General features: G+C 46.3%; 2 protein-coding genes across 2 annotated transcripts; both read right to left on the bottom strand.

Moving 5' to 3' along the window:
• Positions 1-3,939: 3,939 nt before the first annotated feature.
• LOC135082492 (uncharacterized) lies at positions 3,940-6,765 on the bottom strand. The gene is made up of 2 exons (XM_063977288.1): positions 6,610-6,765; positions 3,940-4,112 (listed from the first exon to the last, which is right to left on the bottom strand). Exons 1-2 carry the CDS (start codon positions 6,755-6,757, stop codon positions 3,940-3,942), a joined length of 321 nt encoding a protein of 106 aa, XP_063833358.1. The 5' UTR covers positions 6,758-6,765.
• A 755-nt stretch (positions 6,766-7,520) lies between these two features.
• LOC135082493 (HIRA-interacting protein 3-like) lies at positions 7,521-21,469 on the bottom strand. The gene is made up of 15 exons (XM_063977289.1): positions 21,282-21,469; positions 20,990-21,103; positions 20,701-20,919; positions 20,043-20,212; positions 19,719-19,812; positions 19,430-19,483; positions 18,705-18,746; positions 18,209-18,293; positions 16,822-16,906; positions 15,156-15,215; positions 13,057-13,289; positions 12,304-12,520; positions 9,399-9,473; positions 8,385-8,586; positions 7,521-7,705 (listed from the first exon to the last, which is right to left on the bottom strand). Exons 2-15 carry the CDS (start codon positions 21,093-21,095, stop codon positions 7,521-7,523), a joined length of 1,827 nt encoding a protein of 608 aa, XP_063833359.1. The 5' UTR covers positions 21,096-21,103; positions 21,282-21,469.
• Positions 21,470-22,015: the final 546 nt, after the last annotated feature.

Below are 22,015 nucleotides of genomic sequence, written 5' to 3' on the forward strand. Positions count from 1 at the left end.
TTCCTCGCTATGCTATGGGAAGTTTATGCCCGTTTTCACCATCAATCCCTAATGTTTGAGTGACCCCTATGTAAACAAAATTCCTGTTATTTGTTACCATAGCGGTCACTTAAAAATTAGGGATTGATGGTGAAAACGGGCATTAAAGTTTTATATCCCACATACCTAGTCGGAGTCGGAGTCGTTGACGCTGGAGCGCAGCTTGGAGAGCGTGCGGCGCGCGGCGGGCGTGTCGTCCTCCTCGTCCGAGGAGATGACGATGCGCTGGCGCGGCTTCACGCCAGTCGCCTGCAGTTTAGAGTCTTATATCCCACATACCTAGTCGGAGCCTACACAGGATGACGCCGTGCGAGTCTGCACTATGCCCATGCGGCGAGGAAGTCGAAGAGAGCCGCGATCACGCACTTTGGGAATGTAACCTCTATGACGAAGCTCGACAGAAGATGCTGGATGCGATACGGAGAGCCGAGCAAGGACCTGTTTATCACCAGGACCTCACGAGTAGTCGCAGTGACTGGACCGCGCTGCGCGAGTTCGCGCACTCCTGGCACACAATCAGGCGAAGTTATGAGAAGAAGTGATGACATTTATCAACGATAGCAGCCCGACGCGAAGTACCGTATCTGTGGTGTCAAGCCCCAGAAGGGGGAGAAATTACTATGAGAAGGGACATGGATCAGAGAAATTTGTAGGGAGTCAAGCAAAGCGCCCGGGGAAAAGAGCCCAGAGCAAGTACCCGCGCGCTCTCCCGAGATTCGGTTCGTACGCCGTGAGGCAGGAAGAACCATGAGTGGTGGTGGGATATATCTAAAATAGAGAAACACGGGTCTCAACGCGACATTTTTTATATGAGGTACATATACTCACGGCATGTCGTTTCGGCTGCTAAATTGCCGTGCGCCCACCGTCTTTGGTTTGGTTCCTCGCTATGCTATGGAAACTAATGGGAAGTTTAAAGTCTTCCCACATACCTAGTCGGAGTCGGAGTCGTTGACACTGGGACATGGGAAGTTTAAAGTCTTATATCCCACATATTTATATTAACCAGCAGACAGTGGTGACTGAGTTTGTTGCGGCGCTTCTCAGCACTTGCCAAATGTTGGTCTCGAAGCGCTGGTAGGGTAAAAAGATCACGAGACATGTAGAGGCTCCTTAAGAGCAAAATGACAATTTGTAAGAACTATTTATTAGTCTAAACAAATAAAGAAATTTTGACTTTGACTTTGACATACCTAGTCGGAGTCGGAGTCGTTGACGCTGGAGCGCAGCTTGGAGAGCGTGCGGCGCGCGGGCAAACTCCCGCCCGTCTTCCTCGCTATGCTATGGGAAGTTTAGAGTCTTATATCCCACATACCTAGTCGGAGTCGGAGTCGTTGACGCTGGAGCGCAGCTTGGAGAGCGTGCGGCGCGCGGCGGGCGTGTCGTCCTCCTCGTCCGAGGAGATGACGATGCGCTGGCGCGGCTTCACGCCCGTCGCCTGCAGTTTAGAGTCTTATATCCCACACACCTAGTCGGAGTCGGAGTCGTTGACGCTGGAGCGCAGCTTGGAGAGCGTGCGGCGCGCGGCGGGCGTGTCGTCCTCCTCGTCCGAGGAGATGACGATGCGCTGGCGCGGCTTCACGCCCGTCGCCTGCAGTTTAGAGTCTTATATCCCACACACCTAGTCGGAGTCGGAGTCGTTGACGCTGGAGCGCAGCTTGGAGAGCGTGCGGCGCGCGGCGGGCGTGTCGTCCTCCTCGTCCGAGGAGATGACGATGCGCTGGCGCGGCTTCACGCCCGTCGCCTGCAGTTTAGAGTCTTATATCCCACACACCTAGTCGGAGTCGGAGTCGTTGACGCTGGAGCGCAGCTTGGAGAGCGTGCGGCGCGCGGCGGGCGTGTCGTCCTCCTCGTCCGAGGAGATGACGATGCGCTGGCGCGGCTTCACGCCCGTCGCCTGCAGTTTAGAGTCTTATATCCCACACACCTAGTCGGAGTCGGAGTCGTTGACGCTGGAGCGCAGCTTGGAGAGCGTGCGGCGCGCGGCGGGCGTGTCGTCCTCCTCGTCCGAGGAGATGACGATGCGCTGGCGCGGCTTCACGCCCGTCGCCTGCAGTTTAGAGTCTTATATCCCACACACCTAGTCGGAGTCGGAGTCGTTGACGCTGGAGCGCAGCTTGGAGAGCGTGCGGCGCGCGGCGGGCGTGTCGTCCTCCTCGTCCGAGGAGATGACGATGCGCTGGCGCGGCTTCACGCCCGTCGCCTGCAGTTTAGAGTCTTATATCCCACATACCTAGTCGGAGTCGGATCGTTGACGCTGGAGCGCAGAAGGCTCGCTGGGTTCTCTTTTGACGAGTGACGCCGCGCCGCCGCGACGTTACCTGTAGCGACATCTATCGACACGCCACCACATTCATCATCCAACAGATGGCGCTGAAACCTAACTTAGTCCAACATTATTGTGATCCTTATTGCGATGGATCCCAAAATCCCACATATCTAAAATAGAGAAACACGGGTCTCAACGCGACATTTTTTATATGAGTTACATATGTACTCACGGCATATTAAACCAAACTCCCGCTCACCTAGGGTTGCCAGGCGTCCGGCTTTAGCCGGACATGTTTGGCTTTTTAGGAGCTTGTCCGGCCAAATATTGTCTTGTCCGGCCTGTCCGGAGAAATATTGTCTTGTCCGGCCTGTCCGGACAAATATTGTCTTGTCCAGCCTGCAGTTTAAAGTCTCATATCCCACATACCTAGTCGGAGTCGGAGTCGTTGACGCTGGAGCGCAGCTTGGAGAGCGTGCGGCGCGCGGCGGGCGTGTCGTCCTCCTCGTCCGAGGAGATGACGATGCGCTGGCGCGGCTTCACGCCCGTCGCCTGCAGTTTAGAGTCTTATATCCCACACACCTAGTCGGAGTCGGAGTCGTTGACGCTGGAGCGCAGCTTGGAGAGCGTGCGGCGCGCGGCGGGCGTGTCGTCCTCCTCGTCCGAGGAGATGACGATGCGCTGGCGCGGCTTCACGCCCGTCGCCTGCAGTTTAGAGTCTTATATCCCACACACCTAGTCGGAGTCGGAGTCGTTGACGCTGGAGCGCAGCTTGGAGAGCGTGCGGCGCGCGGCGGGCGTGTCGTCCTCCTCGTCCGAGGAGATGACGATGCGCTGGCGCGGCTTCACGCCCGTCGCCTGCAGTTTAGAGTCTCATATCCCACATACCTAGTCGGAGTCGGAGTCGTTGACGCTGGAGCGCAGAAGGCTCGCTGGGTTCTCTTTTGTCGAGTGACGCCGCGCCGCCGCGACATTACCTGTAGCGACATCTATCGACACGCCACCACATTCATCATCCAACAGATGGCGCTGAAACCCAACTTAGTCCAACATTATTGTGATCCTTATTGCGATGGATCCTAAAATCCCACATATCTAAAATAGAGAAACACGGGTCTCAACGCGATATTTTTTATATGAGTTACATATGTACTCACGGCATGTTAAACCAAACTCCCGCTCACCTAGGGTTGCCAGGCGTCCGGCTTTAGCCGGACATGTTTGGCTTTTTAGGAGCTTGTCCGGCCAAATATTGTCTTGTCCGGCCTGTCCGGACAAATATTGTCTTGTCCAGCCTGAAGTTTAAAGTCTCATATCCCACATACCTAGTCGGAGTCGGAGTCGTTGACGCTGGAGCGCAGCTTGGAGAGCGTGCGGCGCGCGGCGGGCGTGTCGTCCTCCTCGTCCGAGGAGATGACGATGCGCTGGCGCGGCTTCACGCCCGTCGCCTGCAGTTTAGAGTCTTATATCCCACATACCTAGTCGGAGTCGGAGTCGTTGACGCTGGAGCGCAGCTTGGAGAGCGTGCGGCGCGCGGCGGGCGTGTCGTCCTCCTCGTCCGAGGAGATGACGATGCGCTGGCGCGGCTTCACGCCCGTCGCCTGCAGTTTAGAGTCTTATATCCCACATACCTAGTCGGAGTCGGAGTCGTTGACGCTGGAGCGCAGCTTGGAGAGCGTGCGGCGCGCGGCGGGCGTGTCGTCCTCCTCGTCCGAGGAGATGACGATGCGCTGGCGCGGCTTCACGCCAGTCGCGCCGCGAGTCATGCGACGCGATGCCGCGCTCTCGCCGCCTTCTAGGGCCGCTGCGGAACGAAAAAACATTTAGTTCAATCAATCAAATCGAAAATAACCAGTTTTGAACCAGTATTTTGACACTAAATAATAATAATAAAGGTAGCCATTAAGGGGCACTTTTTGTCGGCCGTTTGGTGTAGTGGTTCAGAACGGTCTACTATGCCGAGAGGTCCTGGGTTCGATTCCCGGCCGGGCAGAAATTGAAATGATGAATTTTAATTTCTATGACGGGTCTGGGTGTGACTATGTATAATATGTATGTATTTAAAAAAAAAAGTATATAAGTAGTATATCCGTTAAGCTAGCACCCATAACACAAGCATTAAGTTGCTTACTTTGGGGCTAGCTGGCGCTGTGTGAAATTGTCCAAAGATTTATTTATTTATTTACTTTACATTAGAAAGAAAGAAAGACACATTTATTACAATGGACATCACACAAATACATGCAATTACATAGACATGACAGTGGCACATAATAATAAAAGAAGAAAAAATAAAAACAAGAGTAAACTGAGCAGTGCCACCCATTCACCAACAAGATGCCCACTGCAACGGGACCCCACTCAGCATATGCCGTGGCCCACGGTGACGAAGGCCACGGCGCTGGTTTTCAGTGTGCCCCAAATCTTTGAACAATTTCACACAGCGCCAGCTAGCCCCAAAGTTAGCAACTTATATGCTTGTGTTATGTGTGCTAACTTAACGGATATACTACTTATATGCTGTTTAAATACATACATAGCTTAACACCCAGACCCATCACAGAATCAATTTCTGCCCGGCTGGGAATCGACCCCGGGACCTCTTAGCATAGTAGTCCATCCTGAACCACTACACCAAACGGCCGACGAAAGAAACAGTATTAACCAGTTGTACAGCTGTCAAATAGGCGACTAAGGGCCTACGCTAAAACTATGTATGCAATCTGCAAAAATCGTATGAGCAGCTCAGTGTGTACTAAACCCTAAAACCCACGCATATACATTGTCCCCCCACAGACCTTTCTTCTCTTTATGCTTGGTAATCATAGCTTCCCACTTGGACTGTTTCTATCCAGCCCCGCGATTATTAGGTCATACGCCCGTATTCACAAACAATGCTTGCTTAAGTGACGCAGCAAATCGAACGCACAGCATTGAATAGAGCTCTGTGATTGGTTCATGTGTCACCCTGTGCGTCCACGCGCACTGTGAGACCTCATAGTAATGTTTGTGAATACGGGCGATAATCTTCTGGACTCGCTCTATTAAACCCTAAAACCCACGCTTTAGTACTTCTGCTTGTCGTGTCGACAACAAACCTACACAGCGTCAGCTCAAACCTCACTCTGCCACAAGAATGGCGTTGTCAGTAGCCTTAATTAAAGCACGGCTTTAGTACTGTTCCTCTCACTAACCTTCCTTCTCTTTGTGCTTGGTGGTCTTGGCGTCGCGCTTGGCCTGCTATTATTGAGATGAAGATCCATAAAACCTACGTATGTCTATTTGCGTTCGTTTTAAGCCCTAAAACCCACTTTCAAGTACTAACCTTCCTTCTCTTTGTGCTTGGTGGTCTTGGCGTCGCGCTTGGCCTGTTTCTCTCCAGCCCGGTTAGAAGGTTCAACATCGTTCTAATTAGGGCTTAGAACGATGATGGACCTTAAAGTACCCCACGCTTAAGTACTGTCCCCGCACTAACCTTCCTTCTCTTTGTGCTTGGTGGTCTTGGCGTCGCGCTTGGCCTATTTCTCTCCAGCCCGGTTAGAAGGTTCAACATCGTTCTAATTAGGGCTTAGAACGATGATGGAACTTTCAAGTACCCCACGCTTAAGTACTATACACGCTTGTGCTTGGTAGTCTTGACATTTCTCTTGGCCTGCTTTTATTGAATAGAAGATCCCTAAAACTCACGTATATCACGTATATTCCTTCTTGTCCCCGCACTAACCTTCCTTCTCTTTATGCTTGGTAGTCTTGGCATCCAGCTTGGCCAGTTTCTCCTGCTCTTTCTGTCGACCTTGGCCTGCTTATATTGAATTGAAGACCTTTAAAAGCCGTCCGAATCGATATGCTATCTACTAACCTTCCTTCTCTTTGTGCTTGGTGGTTTTGACGTCCACTTAACCTACTTCTCTCCAACCCTGAGATTGTTAGAAGGTCCATCATCTTCTGGACTCGCTTTAAACCTTAAATCCCAAGCATATTTATCCACAGAGAAAGTCTCACCACACTCGAGAAGATCTTTGAGCTTGGTGGTCTTGACATCTCTCTTGGCCTACTTTTCTCGAATCTAAGATCCCTAAAACCCACGCTTTAGTACTATCCTCCCACTAACCTTCCTTCTCTTTGTGCTTGGTGGTCTTGACATTTCTCTTGGCCTGTTTTTATTGAATAGAAGATCCCAAAAACCCACTCAATTCTATTGCCCCCTATCAACCTTCCTTCTCTTGGCTAGAAGTTCCATCATCTTCTAAACCTGTTCTAAACCCTTAAACCCACGTTTAAGTACTGTTTCCCCCACTAACCTTCCTTCTCTTTGTGCTTGGTGGTCTTGGCGTCGCGCTTGGCCTGTTTCTCCTGCTCCTTCTTGTCCTGCTTGGCCTGTTTGAGCGCGCGGCACTTGTCGATGGTCGGCTTGCCCTCCAGCCCTGCGGCTGTTAGGAGGTCCATCATCTTCTGGACTCATTTTAAGACCCACGCTTAAGTACTTCCCCCCTTACCATCCTTTTCATTTCTCCTTCTCTTTGTGCTTGGTGGTGTTGGCGTCCCACTTGTCATGCTTCTCTCCAGCCTTATTACTCTTAGAATGTCCATCAGCTTCTGGACATGTTCTAAGCCCTAAAACCCACGCATATACATTGTACCCCACTACCTGCCTTCTCTTTATGCTTAGTGGTCTTGGCGTCCACTTAACCTGCTTCTCTCCAACCCTGAGATTGTTAGAAGGTACATCATTTTCTGGACTCGCTTTAAAACTTAAATCCCACGCATATTTATCCACAGAGAAAGTCTCACCACACTCGAGAAGATCTTTGAGCTTGGTGGTCTTGACATCTCTCTTGGCCTACTTTTCTCGAATGAAATTCATTCGGGATGGATCTTGGATCCCTAAAACCCACGCTTAAGCACTCTCTCCCACTAACCTTCCTTCTCTTTGTGCTTGGTGGTCTTGGCGTCCAGTTTGGCCTGTTTGTCTCAAACCCTGTCACTGCTCCTTTTAGCAGTATCTATCATCTTCTGGACTTGTTCTAACCCCTAAACCCCGCGTTTAAGTACTGTTCCCCGCACTAACCTTCCTTCTCTTTGTGCTTGGTGGTCTTGGCGTCCAGTTTGGCCTGCTTCTCTCCAGTCCTGTCACTGCTCCTTTTAGCAGTATCTATCATCTTCTGGACTTGTTCTAACCCCTAAACCCCACGTTTAAGTACTGTTCCCCGCACTAACCTTCCTTCTCTTTGTGCTTGGTGGTCTTGGCGTCGCGCTTGGCCTGTTTCTCCTGCTCCTTCTTGTCCTGCTTGGCCTGCTTGAGCGCGCGGCACTTGTCGATGGTGGGCTTGCCCTCCAGCCCTGCGGCTGTTAGGAGGTCCATCATCTTCTGGACTCGTTCCTTGTTCTTTGTGCAGCCTGGAAGGGAGAAGTACGAGTTAGGTGAGACTTTAGGCGAGCTATAACATATAACGGTTTCCATCAAACCGGAGAGAGGAGATGAGAGATGTGTGGCGAAGCTAGCATGTTATTTTTAACAAAGCGAAACCGGCAGACAGTGGTGACTGAGTTTGTTGCGGCGCTTCTTCTCATCACTTGCCAAATGTTTGGTCTCGAAGCCTTTGTAGAGTAAAAAGATTATGTGACATGTAAAGGCTCCTTAAGAGCAAAATATTTGACGATTTGTAAGTACTATTTATTAGTCTAAACAAATAAAGAAATTTAAAAAAAAACGAGACGAGATGTGCTAAAAACAAAGCGGAGAGGAGAGGAAATGTGAGCTGTGCGTAGCGGAGATGTGAACGCTTATAGTATTTGCAATTTCAAATCAGGCCTCTTATTAGGTGGACCGACGTGATTAAAGTAGCGGAAAAAATCTGGATGCAGACAACACAGGGCCGGTCGTTCGTTGTGAAAATCTTTGAGGAGGGCTTTTGTCTAGCAGTGGACATTTTTTGGTTAGACATTTAATTAATAAATTATAAGAGGAAGTTTTACTAATGTTTACTGAAACGTGATCTCCACTCAATAAATCCACTACTCTATTTAATTTTTAAATGATGATACCACACAAATACGTCTCCAAAATGACACCTACCTTCAACCAGCTTCTTATAATCGAAGCGTATTCCGGCGGCCTTGCAGAACTTCTTCATATCAGTGATCCCCGGCTGGCGGAGTTCCGGCGGCACCGGCGGGCGCCCGCGCCGGCCGACTGAACCCGGCGTGCCCGCCGGTTTAGGGCTCCCAGAGTTCTTGGAGCCCTTCGGCCGGCCTGGGCCGCGTTTTAGAGGCGTCTCCTGAGAACCATCCTGTTTTATGAGTCACTTTAAAAATTCACCAATAAACCCCACTAATAAATGTCAAGTTGCCTTTTGCCTTTGACAGATATGTCAAAATCCACCAATCATGCAGCATTTGGACCTCCCGTCTACGTATTGCCATCTGGCGGATTATTCAATCGCGAAAACCCTCATTGAACAAAAAAATATTTATTATCTTTTTTTTAAAGTGCCAGTGACTGATTGGCAAAGGGCAACTTGACATTTATTAGTGGGTTTCATTGGCAGCAGAAATGAGGAGATCCGCAGGAGAACCAAAGTAACCGACATAGCTCGCAGAATTGCTAAAATCAAGTGGCAGTGGGCGGGGCACGTAGCTCGTAGAGACGATGGCCGTTGGGACAGGAAAGTTCTCGAGTGGCGACCACGGGCTGAAAGACGTAGCGTGGGCAGGCCTCCTACTAGGTGGACCGACGATCTGGCAAAGGTCGCGGGAAGAGCCTGGATGCGGGCAGCGCAGGACCGTTCATTGTGGAAAACCTTGGGGGAGGCCTTTGTCCAGAAGTGGACGTCATTTGTCTGAAACGAATGAACGAACGAACGGCTGATTGGCAAGGAGCAAATTGACATTCATTAGTGGCGTTTATTGGCGGTTAAGCTATAGATTCTGGACACAGGAGTTGCAGCTGTGGGAACGAGAGATGGGAAAAGTCTTGTGTCTGTTAGTTTAAGTAATTGAGACAGACACCTGAAAATTACTTGGTTCAAATCCCACTAAATATATTTTTGAAGTACAAGTCAATGGTTTTTTTTACTGTAAATAAACTTACGTCATCACTGTCTTCCGATTCGCTTCCTGAAGATCCTGATGTATCGTCTGACGATGATGAGTCCACCGTAGTGACCTGCAAGAGAAAGAAATCAGTTAATACAACCATTAAATACTTAACCAGCTGCATGATCCTACCCCTTTTTTACTAGAAAGATTCATAAACTCTTATAGCTCTTATTTTACACTTTTTAAGGGAGGCGCCAAATGGTAAGACAGGGGCGCTTTGGCATAAATCACACGTTATTTCTTTGATGATTAATTAGATTTGAAACGCCCAGTTGGTTTTTTAGACACATTTTACGAAACCACACACACACACATCAAAGTCATTAGCGCGTAGACCTTTTTGTCTCAAACAGTGAGAAGGAGCGCAACAATAAAATGTTTGCTCCGGTTAGAAAAAGCCGTGGATCCGTAGCTGAAACATACCAACCTCGTTGAATATGAGTCTTCTCGCCTTCAACTTAGCAACGGCCAGTTCAGCAGCGGCGACTTTATACACATCTGAGTTACTTTTTTTCGAGTCTCCCTGAAACTCGCTGATGCTTAAAGACTGCTAGACTATAAGACTACCCACCTCGTTAGATATAAGTCCCCTCGCTTGCAGTTTAGCAGCGGCCAGTTTAGCAGCGGGGATCCCTTGTTTGGGGGCGGGGCTATAAGTGTACCCACCCATTTCGTTAGATGTCAGCCGGCGCTAAGTTTTCAAGTCGATATCTTGCTGTCGTCCAAAAAACGCTAGTTTAGGGAGAGGCTAGAAGTCTACCCACCTCGTTGGATATAAGTCCCCTCGCTTGCAGTTTAGCAGCGGCCAGTTTAGCCGCGGCGGCCTTCTGAGCGGCTATCTGAGCCGCTTGAGTCGCCAGTTTCTCCCTTTCAGCGTTGGCGTCGTAGTAGTTGAACAACACCTCCCTCAAAGAACGCTAGTGTACTTACCTTGTTAGATATGAGCTCCCTCGCTTGAGGTTTAGCTGCGGCGACCTTATACACACTTGAGCTACTTTTTTGAGTCTCTCTAAAACTTGCTGATGCTTAAAGAACGCTAGACTATAAGACTACCCACCTCGTTGGATATAAGTCCCCTCGCTTGTAGTTTAGCAGCGGCCAGTTTAGCAGCGGGGATCCCTTGTTTGGGGGCGGGGCTATAAGTGTACCCACCCATTTCGTTAGATGTCAGCCGGCGCTAAGTTTTCGCGTTGATATCTTGCTGTCGTCCAAAAAACGCTAGTTTAGGGAGAGGCTAGAAGTCTACCCACCTCGTTGGATATAAGTCCCCTCGCTTGCAGTTTAGCAGCGGCCAGTTTAGCCGCGGCGGCCTTCTGAGCGGCTATCTGAGCCGCTTGAGTCGCCAGTTTCTCCCTTTCAGCGTTGGCGTCGTAGTAGTTGAACAACACCTCCCTCAAAGAACGCTAGTGTACTTACCTTGTTAGATATGAGCTCCCTCGCTTGAGGTTTAGCTGCGGCGACCTTATACACACTTGAGCTACTTTTTTGAGTCTCTCTAAAACTTGCTGATGCTTAAAGAACGCTAGACTATAAGACTACCCACCTCGTTGGATATAAGTCCCCTCGCTTGTAGTTTAGCAGCGGCCAGTTTAGCAGCGGGGATCCCTTGTTTGGGGGCGGGGCTATAAGTGTACCCACCCATTTCGTTAGATGTTAGCCGGCGCTAAGTTTTCGAGTCGATATCTTGCTGTCGTCCAAAAAACGCTAGTTTAGGGAGAGGCTAGAAGTCTACCCACCTCGTTGGATATGAGTCCCCTCGCTTGTAGTTTAGCAGCGGCCAGTTTAGCCGCGGCGGCCTTCTGAGCGGCTATCTGAGCCGCTTGGGTGGCCAGCTTCTCCCTTTCAGCGTTGGCGTCGTAGTAGTTGAACAGCACCTCCATGGAGACGGGCACGTCGCCGAAGTACACTTCGTAGAGTATGTGCGACGAGTGTAGTAAAAGCGCTTTGTAAAAGTCTAATAAGTGACTTTTACCATCGCGCTCAAAAAACGCTAGTGGACTGTGTACCAACTGCCAACCTGACATTTAAAAATCACTTTTTTAGGGGCGGAGCTGTAAGTGTACCGACCCATTTCGTTAGATGTTAACCGGCGCTAAGTTTTCGAGTCGCTATCATAATATCCTTTAAGGAAGTCGCTAGTTTGGGGGAGGGAAGAGGGAATATAAGTGCACTCACCTCGTTAGATAAGTCCCCTTGCTTGTAGTTTAGCAGCGGCCTTCAGTCTGCGCTGCTATGTGGACAGCCTGGGTTGCCAGTTTCTGCCCACCTGGGCTACTTTTTTCGAGTCTCCCTAAAGTCTACCCACCTCGTTGGATATAAGTCCCCTCGCTTGTAGTTTAGCAGCGGCCAGTTTAGCCGCGGCGGCCTTCTGAGCGGCTATCTGAGCCGCTTGGGTGGCCAGCTTCTCCCTTTCAGCGTTGGCGTCGTAGTAGTTGAACAGCACCTCCCTCAAAGAACGCTAGTGTACCTACCTTGTTAGATGTGAGCCCCATCGCTCTTGGATAAGCAGCGGCAAGTGGCAACCTTATACGCATCTGAGTTACTTTTTTTCGAGTCTATTTAAAACTGGCTGATGCCTAAAGAACGCTAGGGTGAGGTAGGATCGGTGCTAGCAGTCTTCTGCGCCGCTTAAGTCGATAACCTACTACCGATCAAAGAACGCTAGTGTAGGAATCATTGCTAGGGTGTAGCTAGAAGTACCCACCTCGTTGGATATAAGTCACCTCGCTTGTAGTTTAGCAGCGGCTAGTTTAGCCGCGGGGATCACTTGTTTGGGGGCGGGGCTATAAGTGTACCCACCCATTTCGTTAGATGTTAGCCGGCGCTAAGTTTTCGAGTCGATATCTTGCTGTCGTCCAAAAAACGCTAGTTTAGGGAGAGGCTAGAAGTCTACCCACCTCGTTGGATATGAGTCCCCTCGCTTGTAGTTTAGCAGCGGCCAGTTTAGCCGCGGCGGCCTTCTGAGCGGCTATCTGAGCCGCTTGGGTGGCCAGCTTCTCCCTTTCAGCGTTGGCGTCGTAGTAGTTGAACAACACCTCCATGGAGACGGGAACGTCGCCAAAGTAGACTTCGTTGGGTATGTGCGACGAGTCGAGACAGTCGTCGCTCCATCGCCTGGGGAAGGAATAGTTGGTTAGTGTACTAAGGGCTGATTTTACCATCGTCGGATAACTTTTAGCTGAAGAAAAAGTTTGGCATATTGACAGTTTCAGTATGGGAAATATGTCAAAATGACAAGTTTATTCTTCAGTTGAAAGTTACCTGATGCGATACACATTAAAGCGCGCGGTTGCTTTTCGTGGCATACGCTGCGGAAGATGGCATCAGTCTAATACTATAGGTTTGCATAAATATTAATTTAATTAATAATTATATCCATTATAAATTGGAGTTTACATAAGCCCTGGCTTTGGAAAAGACAGGGGTTTCTTATCTACGAGAACTCAGGAAAATTCAAAAACTAAAGTTCTAAAATTGCAGATTTTAAACAAATTGATATTTTCCGAAATAATCAGAGAGAAAGAGTGTTTCGGAGAGCATATTAAATTGGTCCAATTGAGCCATTTTAGACGCCTCACTGCTCATACATCTGACAAGCGCCATGACATCTTTATTCAATACATCCTAGACAACAAAAGAAAAGAGCTTACCTTCTAAATTGTATCCCGGAGAAGTCTTTCCTGAACGGCCTGATAGCGTACTGGTATCCGGTCGCTCTTGGCCGGACGGCGGGCGGCGCCGGCCGAGGCGCGGCTCCTCGAAGAGAAGCGGCGCCGGGCACGGACGGAGCCAGCTTGGGCGCGGCGCCGGCCGGCTTCGGCTTGTTGGTCGACCCCTTCGGCCGGCCGCGCTTCTTTGGCTGCGGGCGTGAAAATATCAGCCGCTACTAACTAAGCGTTGATGGTGGGCGAGTGACGGGTTACTTGTTGATGATGAGATGCACACAAGATAAGACAAGATCAGTTGCACCACTTTAATAACCGTAACTATAACCGGTGCTTTTGTATGGAGTTTTGAGACTTTTGACGTTTGTTGTAGTTTTATAGTCTGATCTGCGAGCACGTAGAATTTTTTCCAATGACCCCAAGCTACCCATCCTTGTCGCTCGCGCATAATTATGTTGCTGTCGCGCTCGCACACTCACTGCGGGCGCCCGTCGCACAGTCGCGATAGCAAAATAATTACGCGCGAGCGATAAGGATGGGTAGCTTGGGTTCATTGGACAATATTCTACGTGCTCACAGACCGGGCTTTAGTAAGATAGTGCAACCCAGGCCTAATGTAGTTTGTCGAGACTTTCTTTTATGTAGAAAATGAAAATGACTATGGAATGAACTATTAAATGAGTAGCCCTTAAGCGCCGCGGCGCCGGGCACGGTCGGCGCCAGCTTGGGCGCAGCGCCGGCCGGCTTCGGCTTGTTGGTCGACCCCTTCGGCCGGCCGCGCTTCTTTGGCTGCGGGCGTGACAATATCAGCCGCTACTAACTAAGCGTTGATGGTGGGCGAGTGACGGGTTACTTGTTGATGATGAGATGCTTATAAGTCTTAGCCTTGCACCACTTTAATCGTAACTGTAACTATAACCGGTGCTTTTGTATGGAGTTTTGAGAGACTTTTGACGTTTGTTGTAGTTTTATAGTCTGATCTGCGAGCACGTAGAATTTTGTCCAATGACCCCAAGCTACCCATCCTTATCGCTCGCGCATAATTATGTTGCTGTCGCGCTCGCACACTCACTGCGGGCGCCCGTCGCACAGTCGCGATAGCAAAATAATTACGCGCGAGCGATAAGGATGGGTAGCTTGGGGTCATTGGACAAAATTCTACGTGCTCACAGACCGAGCTTTAGTAGGATAGTGCAACCCAGGCCTAATGTAGTTTGTCGAGACTTTCTTTTATGTAGAAAATCAAAATGACTATGGAATGAACTATTAAATGAGTAGGCCTTAAGCGCCGCGGCGCCGAGCACGGACGGAGCCAGCTTGGGCGCGGCGCCGGCCGGCTTCGGCTTGTTGGTCGACCCCTTCGGCCGGCCGCGCTTCTTTGGCTGCGGGCGTGACAATATCAGCCGCTACTAACTAAGCGTTGATGGTGGGCGCGTGACGGGTTACTTGTTGATGATGAGATGCTTATAAGACTTAGCCTTGCACCACTTTAATCGTAACTGTAACTATAACCGGTGCTTTTGTATGGAGTTTTGAGAGACTTGTGACGTTTGTTGTAGTTTTATAGTCTGATTTCCAAGCACGTAGAATTTTGTCCAATGACCCCAAGCTACCCATCGCGGATAATTATGTTGCTGTCGCGCTCGCACACTCACTGCTGCCGCCCGTCGCACAGTCGCGACAGCAATATAATTACGCGCGAGCGATAAGGATGGGTAGCTTGGGGTCATTGGACAATATTCTACGTGCCCCCGGACCAGACTTTAGTTAATTCCATAGTCATTTTCATTTTCTACATAAAAGAAAGTCTCGACAAACTACATTAGGCCTGGGTTGTACCATCTTACTTCAAAAGTCGCACACTCACTGCGGGCGCCTGTCGCACAGTCGCGACAGCAATATAATTACGCGCGAGCGATAAGGATGGGTAGCTTGGGGTCATTGGACAAAATTCTACGTGCTCACAGACCGAGCTTTAGTAAGATAGTGCAACCCGGGCCTAATGTAGTATGTCGAGACTTTCTTTTATGTAGAAAATGAAAATGACTATGGAATGAACTATTAAATGAGTAGCCCTTAAGCGCCGCGGCGCCGGCCGGCTTCGGCTTGTTGGTCGACCCCTTCGGCCGGCCGCGCTTCTTTGGCTGCGAGCGTGACAATATCAGCCGCTACTAACTAAGCGTTGATGGTGGGCGCGTGACGGGTTACTTGTTGATGAGTGAGATGCATACAAGATAAGACAACATCAGTTGCACCACTTTAACCGTAACTATAACTATAACCGGTGCTTTTGTATGGAGTTTTGAGACTTTTGACGTTTGTTGTAGTTTTATAGTCTGATCTGCGAGCACGTAGAATTTTGTCCAATGACCCCAAGCTACCCATCCTTATCGCTCGCGCATAATTATGTTGCTGTCGCGCTCGCACACTCACTGCGGGCGCCCGTCGCACAGTCGCGATAGCAAAATAATTACGCGCGAGCGATAAGGATGGGTAGCTTGGGGTCATTGGACAAAATTCTACGTGCTCACAGACCGAGTTTTAGTAAGATAGTGCAACCCAGGCCTAATGTAGTTTATCGAGACTTTCTTTTATGTAGAAAAGTAAAGTAAAGTACTTTAGTAAACTATGACATTGAAGTATTAAACATCGACACATTGTGTCGAACTGCCGAAAAAAATAAAAACTGTGTCAAAAATTACAACTGCGGCGTAGTGGCGGCCGTTGTTAAAGTAAAACCAACCATATATGAATTTTTATAGAGCTTAAAATATGACCATCAGTGTCTACTTTTGTGATTTAGTCAGGTGTCTTGATTTGTTACGCTTAATTTTTGTGTTATTTATTTTAAATAGCTTTCCGCCCGCGGCTTCGCCCGCGTGGAATTTTGTCTGTCACAGAAAAACTTTATCGCGCGCGTCCCTGTTTCAAAAACCGGGATAAAAACTATCCTATGTTCTTTCCCGGGACTCAAACTATCTCTATGCCAAATTTCATCAAAATCGGTTGCGAGGTTTAAGCGGGAAAGCGTAACAGACAGACAGACAGACAGACAGACAGACAGACAGACAGACAGACAGAGTTACTTTCGCATTTATAATATTAGTTGGGATTTTACTTTATTGGCATAGACAACTGGTACCCATAACCATTATTTGACGTACTTAAATTAATACCATAATAATATGATAAATTGAAAGAATATCTATATTTTTAATTCGTTAAAGCAATGATGGTGAAGTTTTTTGTCACCCTTCATTGCAACTTATGGTGGATAATTAAGTCTCAAGTTATGAAGAAAAATTAAACTGACTAATAAAATTAATCGGAAAAAAATAGGAGTTTTTTTCTGCAGGGTGCCCATGTTAACATGTGCATATAAATGGTATGGTGAAGTCAGAAAATTATATTTTTATAAATTTTATTTTGTATGAAAATTTAAAAAAATAAAATTATGATATCAAATTTCTGACTTCACCATACCATTTATATGCATAATATGTTAAAATGGGCTAGTGTTGGCTCATATACCCATTTACCTAACACCCTGTATACATAGTAACAACAACTTCTTTAGAGCGTAAAGTGGATGACAGATGAATAAAAATCTTATAAACCAAGACATATTTCATCACAAGAGCAGTTAGCAACGATTTTTTATTAGTTTCGACTTCAAGCAATAGAGTTAAGGTTCAAAATATGTTAGCAATACCCCCACCGCCGTATAAAGGTTTACTGGATTCAACTGACCTCCATACTGGACGTCGGCGTCTTCCCAGGAGTCGACGCCATCTTGGCACCTTCCGGACTGCTGAACGGTTTCCGATCTTCCTCCCTGCACATAAGAACAATTTTAGAACAGCACTGCATCATGATAGGATCAAATACTGAGATATCTTTTAATGTTTTCTCATCTTACGCGATCAAAATTACGAAACATTAATTTTCTTATGTAGGATATAAACAACTTTCACCTCTATTTCACTCCTATACGATTTATTTTTGAGTTGCGTTTAAACACCATACCCTATATCCTATATCTTGTAGGTTCCATCCATTTCTGCAACAAAACTCCTCGGCAGTTTAGACGTTACTAAAAAATTTTTTTTTATTTTTTCTGTAGGCCTTTTTCAGAGCACTTATACACGTCCTAATACAGCTTGATGTACCACAACTCCAAATTCTTTCTAATTATGTAGGCCCTTTACAGGACATAAAGGACTTTTACATGTATCAAATACTAGCTTTCCGCCCGCGGCTTCGCCCGCGTGGAATTTTGTCTGTCACAGAAAAACTTTATCGCGCGCGTCCCTGTTTCAAAAACCGGGATAAAAACTATCCTATGTTCTTTCCCGGGACTCAAACTATCTCTATGCCAAATTTCATCAAAATCGGTTGCGAGGTTTAAGCGGGAAAGCGTAACAGACAGACAGACAGACAGACAGAGTTACTTTCGCATTTATAATATTAGTTGGGATAGCTTGCCCTACCACCACTTCCAGTGCTAGAAATGGCGGAAGTAACTGTCACTTTTGTCAGCCTTCCAAAACGATTTAAACAGTAACGGCCGGTTCACACATGTCTCCGTTTTACTGTTCCGTTTTATCGTGTACGTTTTTTTTTCGTCGATGGCGTATGTAGTTGTATGAGCGACTTCACACATGACACAGTATTCTGTATACAGTAATACATACATCGACGAAAAAAAATCGTACACGATAAAACGGAACAGTAAAAAGAAAACATGTGTAAACCGGCCGTAACTTAGGAATTCATAACACCTCCTACATAATATTAAAAATGCCAAACTAACTCTGTCTGTTATGTTTTGACGTCTAAACCACTGAACCGATTTTGATGAAATTCGGTATCGAGAGAGTCGAGTGACGAGTCCCGGGAGTTAGGATAGGATAGGAGTTAGGATAGGATAGTTTTAACCCGATTTTTGAAACAGGTAATATTATAAAGCCGGCCGGAAGACGTAGCGTGGACAGGCCTCCCACTAGGTGGACCGACGATCTGGTGAAGGTGAAGGTGCCTGGATGCGAGCGGCGCAGGACCGGTCTTTGTGGAAATCCTTGGGGGAGGCCTTTGTCCAGCAGTGGACGTCTTTCGGCTGAAACGAACGAAAACTTACGACTTGTCAGCGGAAGCTGCGCTCGCGTCAGACGGACGTTGGACGTCACCACCGCCATCTTTAGTTCCTTCCGCCTGACACGACTCTGTTGGGGCACAAAAAATTCAATATAATCCTCTATTCTGTAGGATAGGATACAAATGTTGAACAATTTTATTGGTTTTCGACTTTATGTAATGAAAATGTTTCAAATTGTAAAAGCCTCAATCTATGCTTTGCTAAAATTATTTATTCAGTTACTTAACTAGGCGCTTTAACTTCAAAAAATATTCAAGTTGTGTGCTTTTTTTTGTTGTAATACCAAAGAGGCAGAATGTATTTCAATATCATAAGGAACATGCTATTCTATTTAACTGTGACTGTAACAAGCCAGATTTTTTTAGATATGCACTTATTTTCACATTTGTTTTGATAGAAATTACTAAAACCATTTGAGCTAATAATAATATTATTATTTGACATGAATTATTAAATAATAGTGTACATTTATGCATACCTGCTTTATCCGTGGGTTTGTCTCCTACAGCAAGACCATCTTCTGGAACAAAAACCAGCATTAAGATTTTCTAATTTACTTATACTTTACATTTAGAGTAGGCGCACACCGTTGATTTTTAGTTGGCCGATAGTTGTGCCCGATTTTAAATTGTATGAAGAATCGGCCAAATCGAATCGGCGTAGTGTGCGCACTCCCATACATGCCCATACTGATCAACTGCCCGACTAAACTATCGGCCGACGAAAAATCAACGGTGTGCGCCTACTCTTACACTGCATAGTTAGTTTCGGCCACAACTTTACTTGGTATAGATAGCGCCATCTACGAAGACGCGCCCCACCATTCTTCCGCTAATGTTTGAGTGTTGTCTGTACACGCTAAATCATCCATGAGTGCACACGCACACTACAATAATGCCGCTCGGATTGCTCGGATCAAACTCCCCGCACCCCGCGCGACCGAGACCAAATATTGGTGGGGCGCGTCTTCATGGATGGCGCGATCTATAATCTAATGAAAAACTTTTAAATATGGTATATTTTAAGACGTAGCGTGGGCAGGCCTCCCACTAGGTGGACCGACGATCTGGTGAAGGTCGCGGGATGTGCCTGGATGCGAGCGGCGTAAGTTCGGTCTTCGTGGAAATCCTTGGGGGAGGCCTTTGTCCAGCAGTGGACGTCTTTCGGCTGAAACGAACGATGGTATATTTTATAATAATTTACCTTTACTCTGTAAATCTGCTGGTTTGTGTGGGTCCATTGGCTTGTGGGCAACATCTGTAAATCAATAATTATTGCCTTAGAAATTCACTTACAAAGAACAGAATTTAAGAACAACAACTTGACAGGTTTTGATTGATTTTGATTTGATTTTTATACCAATACTGATTATGTTCATTTACATTATTACAATACTTTTAGTGCAGGGATCGAACTTACTACCATCAGGCAAAATCATCAAAATTCAAATTTAGCATTACTTATTGCTAATTATTTAAAGGAGTTCGCTTACCTAGAGGTTTATCGATTAGCGGTCTGTGTGCTAAATCATCGGGCTTAAATATGTCTGTCTTGATCTTTATTTTTGGTTGATCCAGATCTCCTCCCTAAAACAAATTAATTGTAGAATTAGTACATAGACAATAATACAGTATAGTAGAATATGAAAAAAAGAGCAGAAAATTCATTTTAAACAACTATTTGCTATCAGCAGCTATACTAAGATTATTTTATTTGTTAGTTTACTGAAAAAATTCCAAGGATTTATTATATTGAAGAATCATTGAACAAAATTGTGTTAAAATATTGAAAAGTCACTCACAAATGTTCTATTTACCATCATCTCATTTTCTGGATGGGGTCGTTTCTGTGCGTCGGTCGGCTCGAGTTTGATCTCCGGTTTGAGCTGTTTCACGTCCAGCGGCTTCTGAGCATCGAGCGGAGGCAACAGGTGAGGCTGCGGGGGCCACGCTGGCTTGTGCACCCCCACGTCTCCGTAGCCTTGCACTAAAAGATTAACTGACAGATGGAACAAAACTTGTATCATTAAGTATATTTGTCAAATTTTATGGTAAAAATACATTTTTAGGGCACACCCGTATTCACAAACATTACTATGAGGTCTCACAGTGCACGTGGACACGTGACTCACGAACCAATCAAAAGGCTCTATTCAACGCTGCGCGTTCGATTTGCTGCTTTACATAAGCATTGTTTGTGAATACAGGAGTTAAAATTAAAAAATTACAGATTTATGGCGTTTTAAAGAATTATACACATGCATGAATGGCTTAAACTGAATATGATCAGAAATGAAAGCAATGAGTTGAAAATATTTATGATTTTGTGTATAATAAGAATATTATTATGTTAGAAGTATACAGATTAATGGCACTTTAAACTATTCAGCTGGAGGCAACTGCTGGAGGAACAGTGCCAGTTAAAGTTTAGGTAATTTCATTGGTCAGATAATATAAACAACAACAAACACTCACCCATATGGGATTGCATATGCAACTGAGCCTGTGGAGGCTGTTGTGGCGGAAAACTCTGATGATGAGGGTAATTTTGGTGCGCGGGGGGGGCATACGACAGGTTTTGCGGCGCGTAGCCCCCCGGGGGCGGCGGCCCGTACGGGGAAAACGCATCCGGGGGCGGGTAATGCGTGTTGTAAGCTCCCGCGTAAGGCTGGTACGGTATCTGGTGCCCATTATCTACAACAAACAACAACCTTAGTATTTTCCCGCCGCCAAAACCCAACCACACTCAACGCACGACACGTACCTATATAATTTAGCGGCAAACCGTTCCCCTGGACGACTCCGTGGCCCGGCTCGCCCTCCATACGCAATCGCTTCTGGTTCATCGCTCTTTCCGCCTCATAATTCATCTTGGTAACTAAAAACAAACGTCTCTTAGTAACGCACGACTCACAAACCCACTAGAACACATTTCTACGCCTACAATATCACGAAATACGACACAATTGTGAATATATCGCAAACTATGACGGACGCCAACCGGACGCCAGCACAAACACAGGTTATACGCTTAGCAAAAGCAAACACAAGCGTACCTTTGTTGGTCACTGATTGTTATTGATTTTAGTTTATAGAAGCACTTAGAGCACTCCCCGCGATGATTTGAATCATAATAGAGCAAAATATGTGGTCAAAATAACTGTTGCATACAAAATATGCATCAAATTATCGGTCTAATGACAGTAAAATTAGAAAAAAACACAAGTGAAGCGAAGTTGAGACGGGATTCATTTATTTTTTTTCTCATTCTTTCATGTAGTGATGTTGGTAAGTTTTAGTAAAGTAAGTGAGGTGTATCGATATCCTATCAAATGCAAAATTCTTGATTGATATCACAAACATAAATTGAACTGAAAAAAATAAAGGAAATAAAGAAAAGATTTTTTTTTTATATATTAAATCAAAATTAAAATTAAACTTCTGATAATTAGGACATTTGTATGCACAGAATAAGATTAATAATATTATGTTGATTACTGATTAGTAAATGTAAATAAATTACACGATGCCATCTACTTAATTTGATTTTATACGACTCCTCTTAAGTTTTATGAGTTTTTTATGAGTTTTATGCGAGTTATCTGTGTTTATGCGCACCACGACTGCAGACACAAAAAACTAAACCTGATATGATTAAGTATTAATGAAGTAAAATATCATTCATATGTTACGAAAGGATATTATTTCATTTAATTTATCTATAATTTTTCATAAATAAATGCCTGTGTTTGAAATAATCTGTAAAGATATCGATTAAAATTTCCTGATT

This window comes from Ostrinia nubilalis, chromosome 21, assembly GCF_963855985.1.
Source record: "Ostrinia nubilalis chromosome 21, ilOstNubi1.1, whole genome shotgun sequence".
Taxonomy (NCBI): Eukaryota; Metazoa; Arthropoda; class Insecta; order Lepidoptera; family Crambidae; genus Ostrinia; species Ostrinia nubilalis.

Coding starts and splice junctions, on each gene's coding strand:
- LOC135082492 (XM_063977288.1), bottom strand. CDS start 6,757: ATGATGGACCTCCTAACAGCCGCAGGGCTGGAGGGCAAGCCGACCATC. Junction 4,113..6,609: donor CAAGCACAAAGAGAAGGAAG/GTTAGTGGGGGA, acceptor TTCGTTCCGCAG/CGGCCCTAGAAGGCGGCGAG.
- LOC135082493 (XM_063977289.1), bottom strand. CDS start 21,095: ATGAATTATGAGGCGGAAAGAGCGATGAACCAGAAGCGATTGCGTATG. Junction 18,747..19,429: donor AGCAGATTTACAGAGTAAAG/GTAAATTATTAT, acceptor TTTTTGTTCCAG/AAGATGGTCTTGCTGTAGGA. Junction 7,706..8,384: donor TTATAAGAAGCTGGTTGAAG/GTAGGTGTCATT, acceptor TCTCCCTTCCAG/GCTGCACAAAGAACAAGGAA.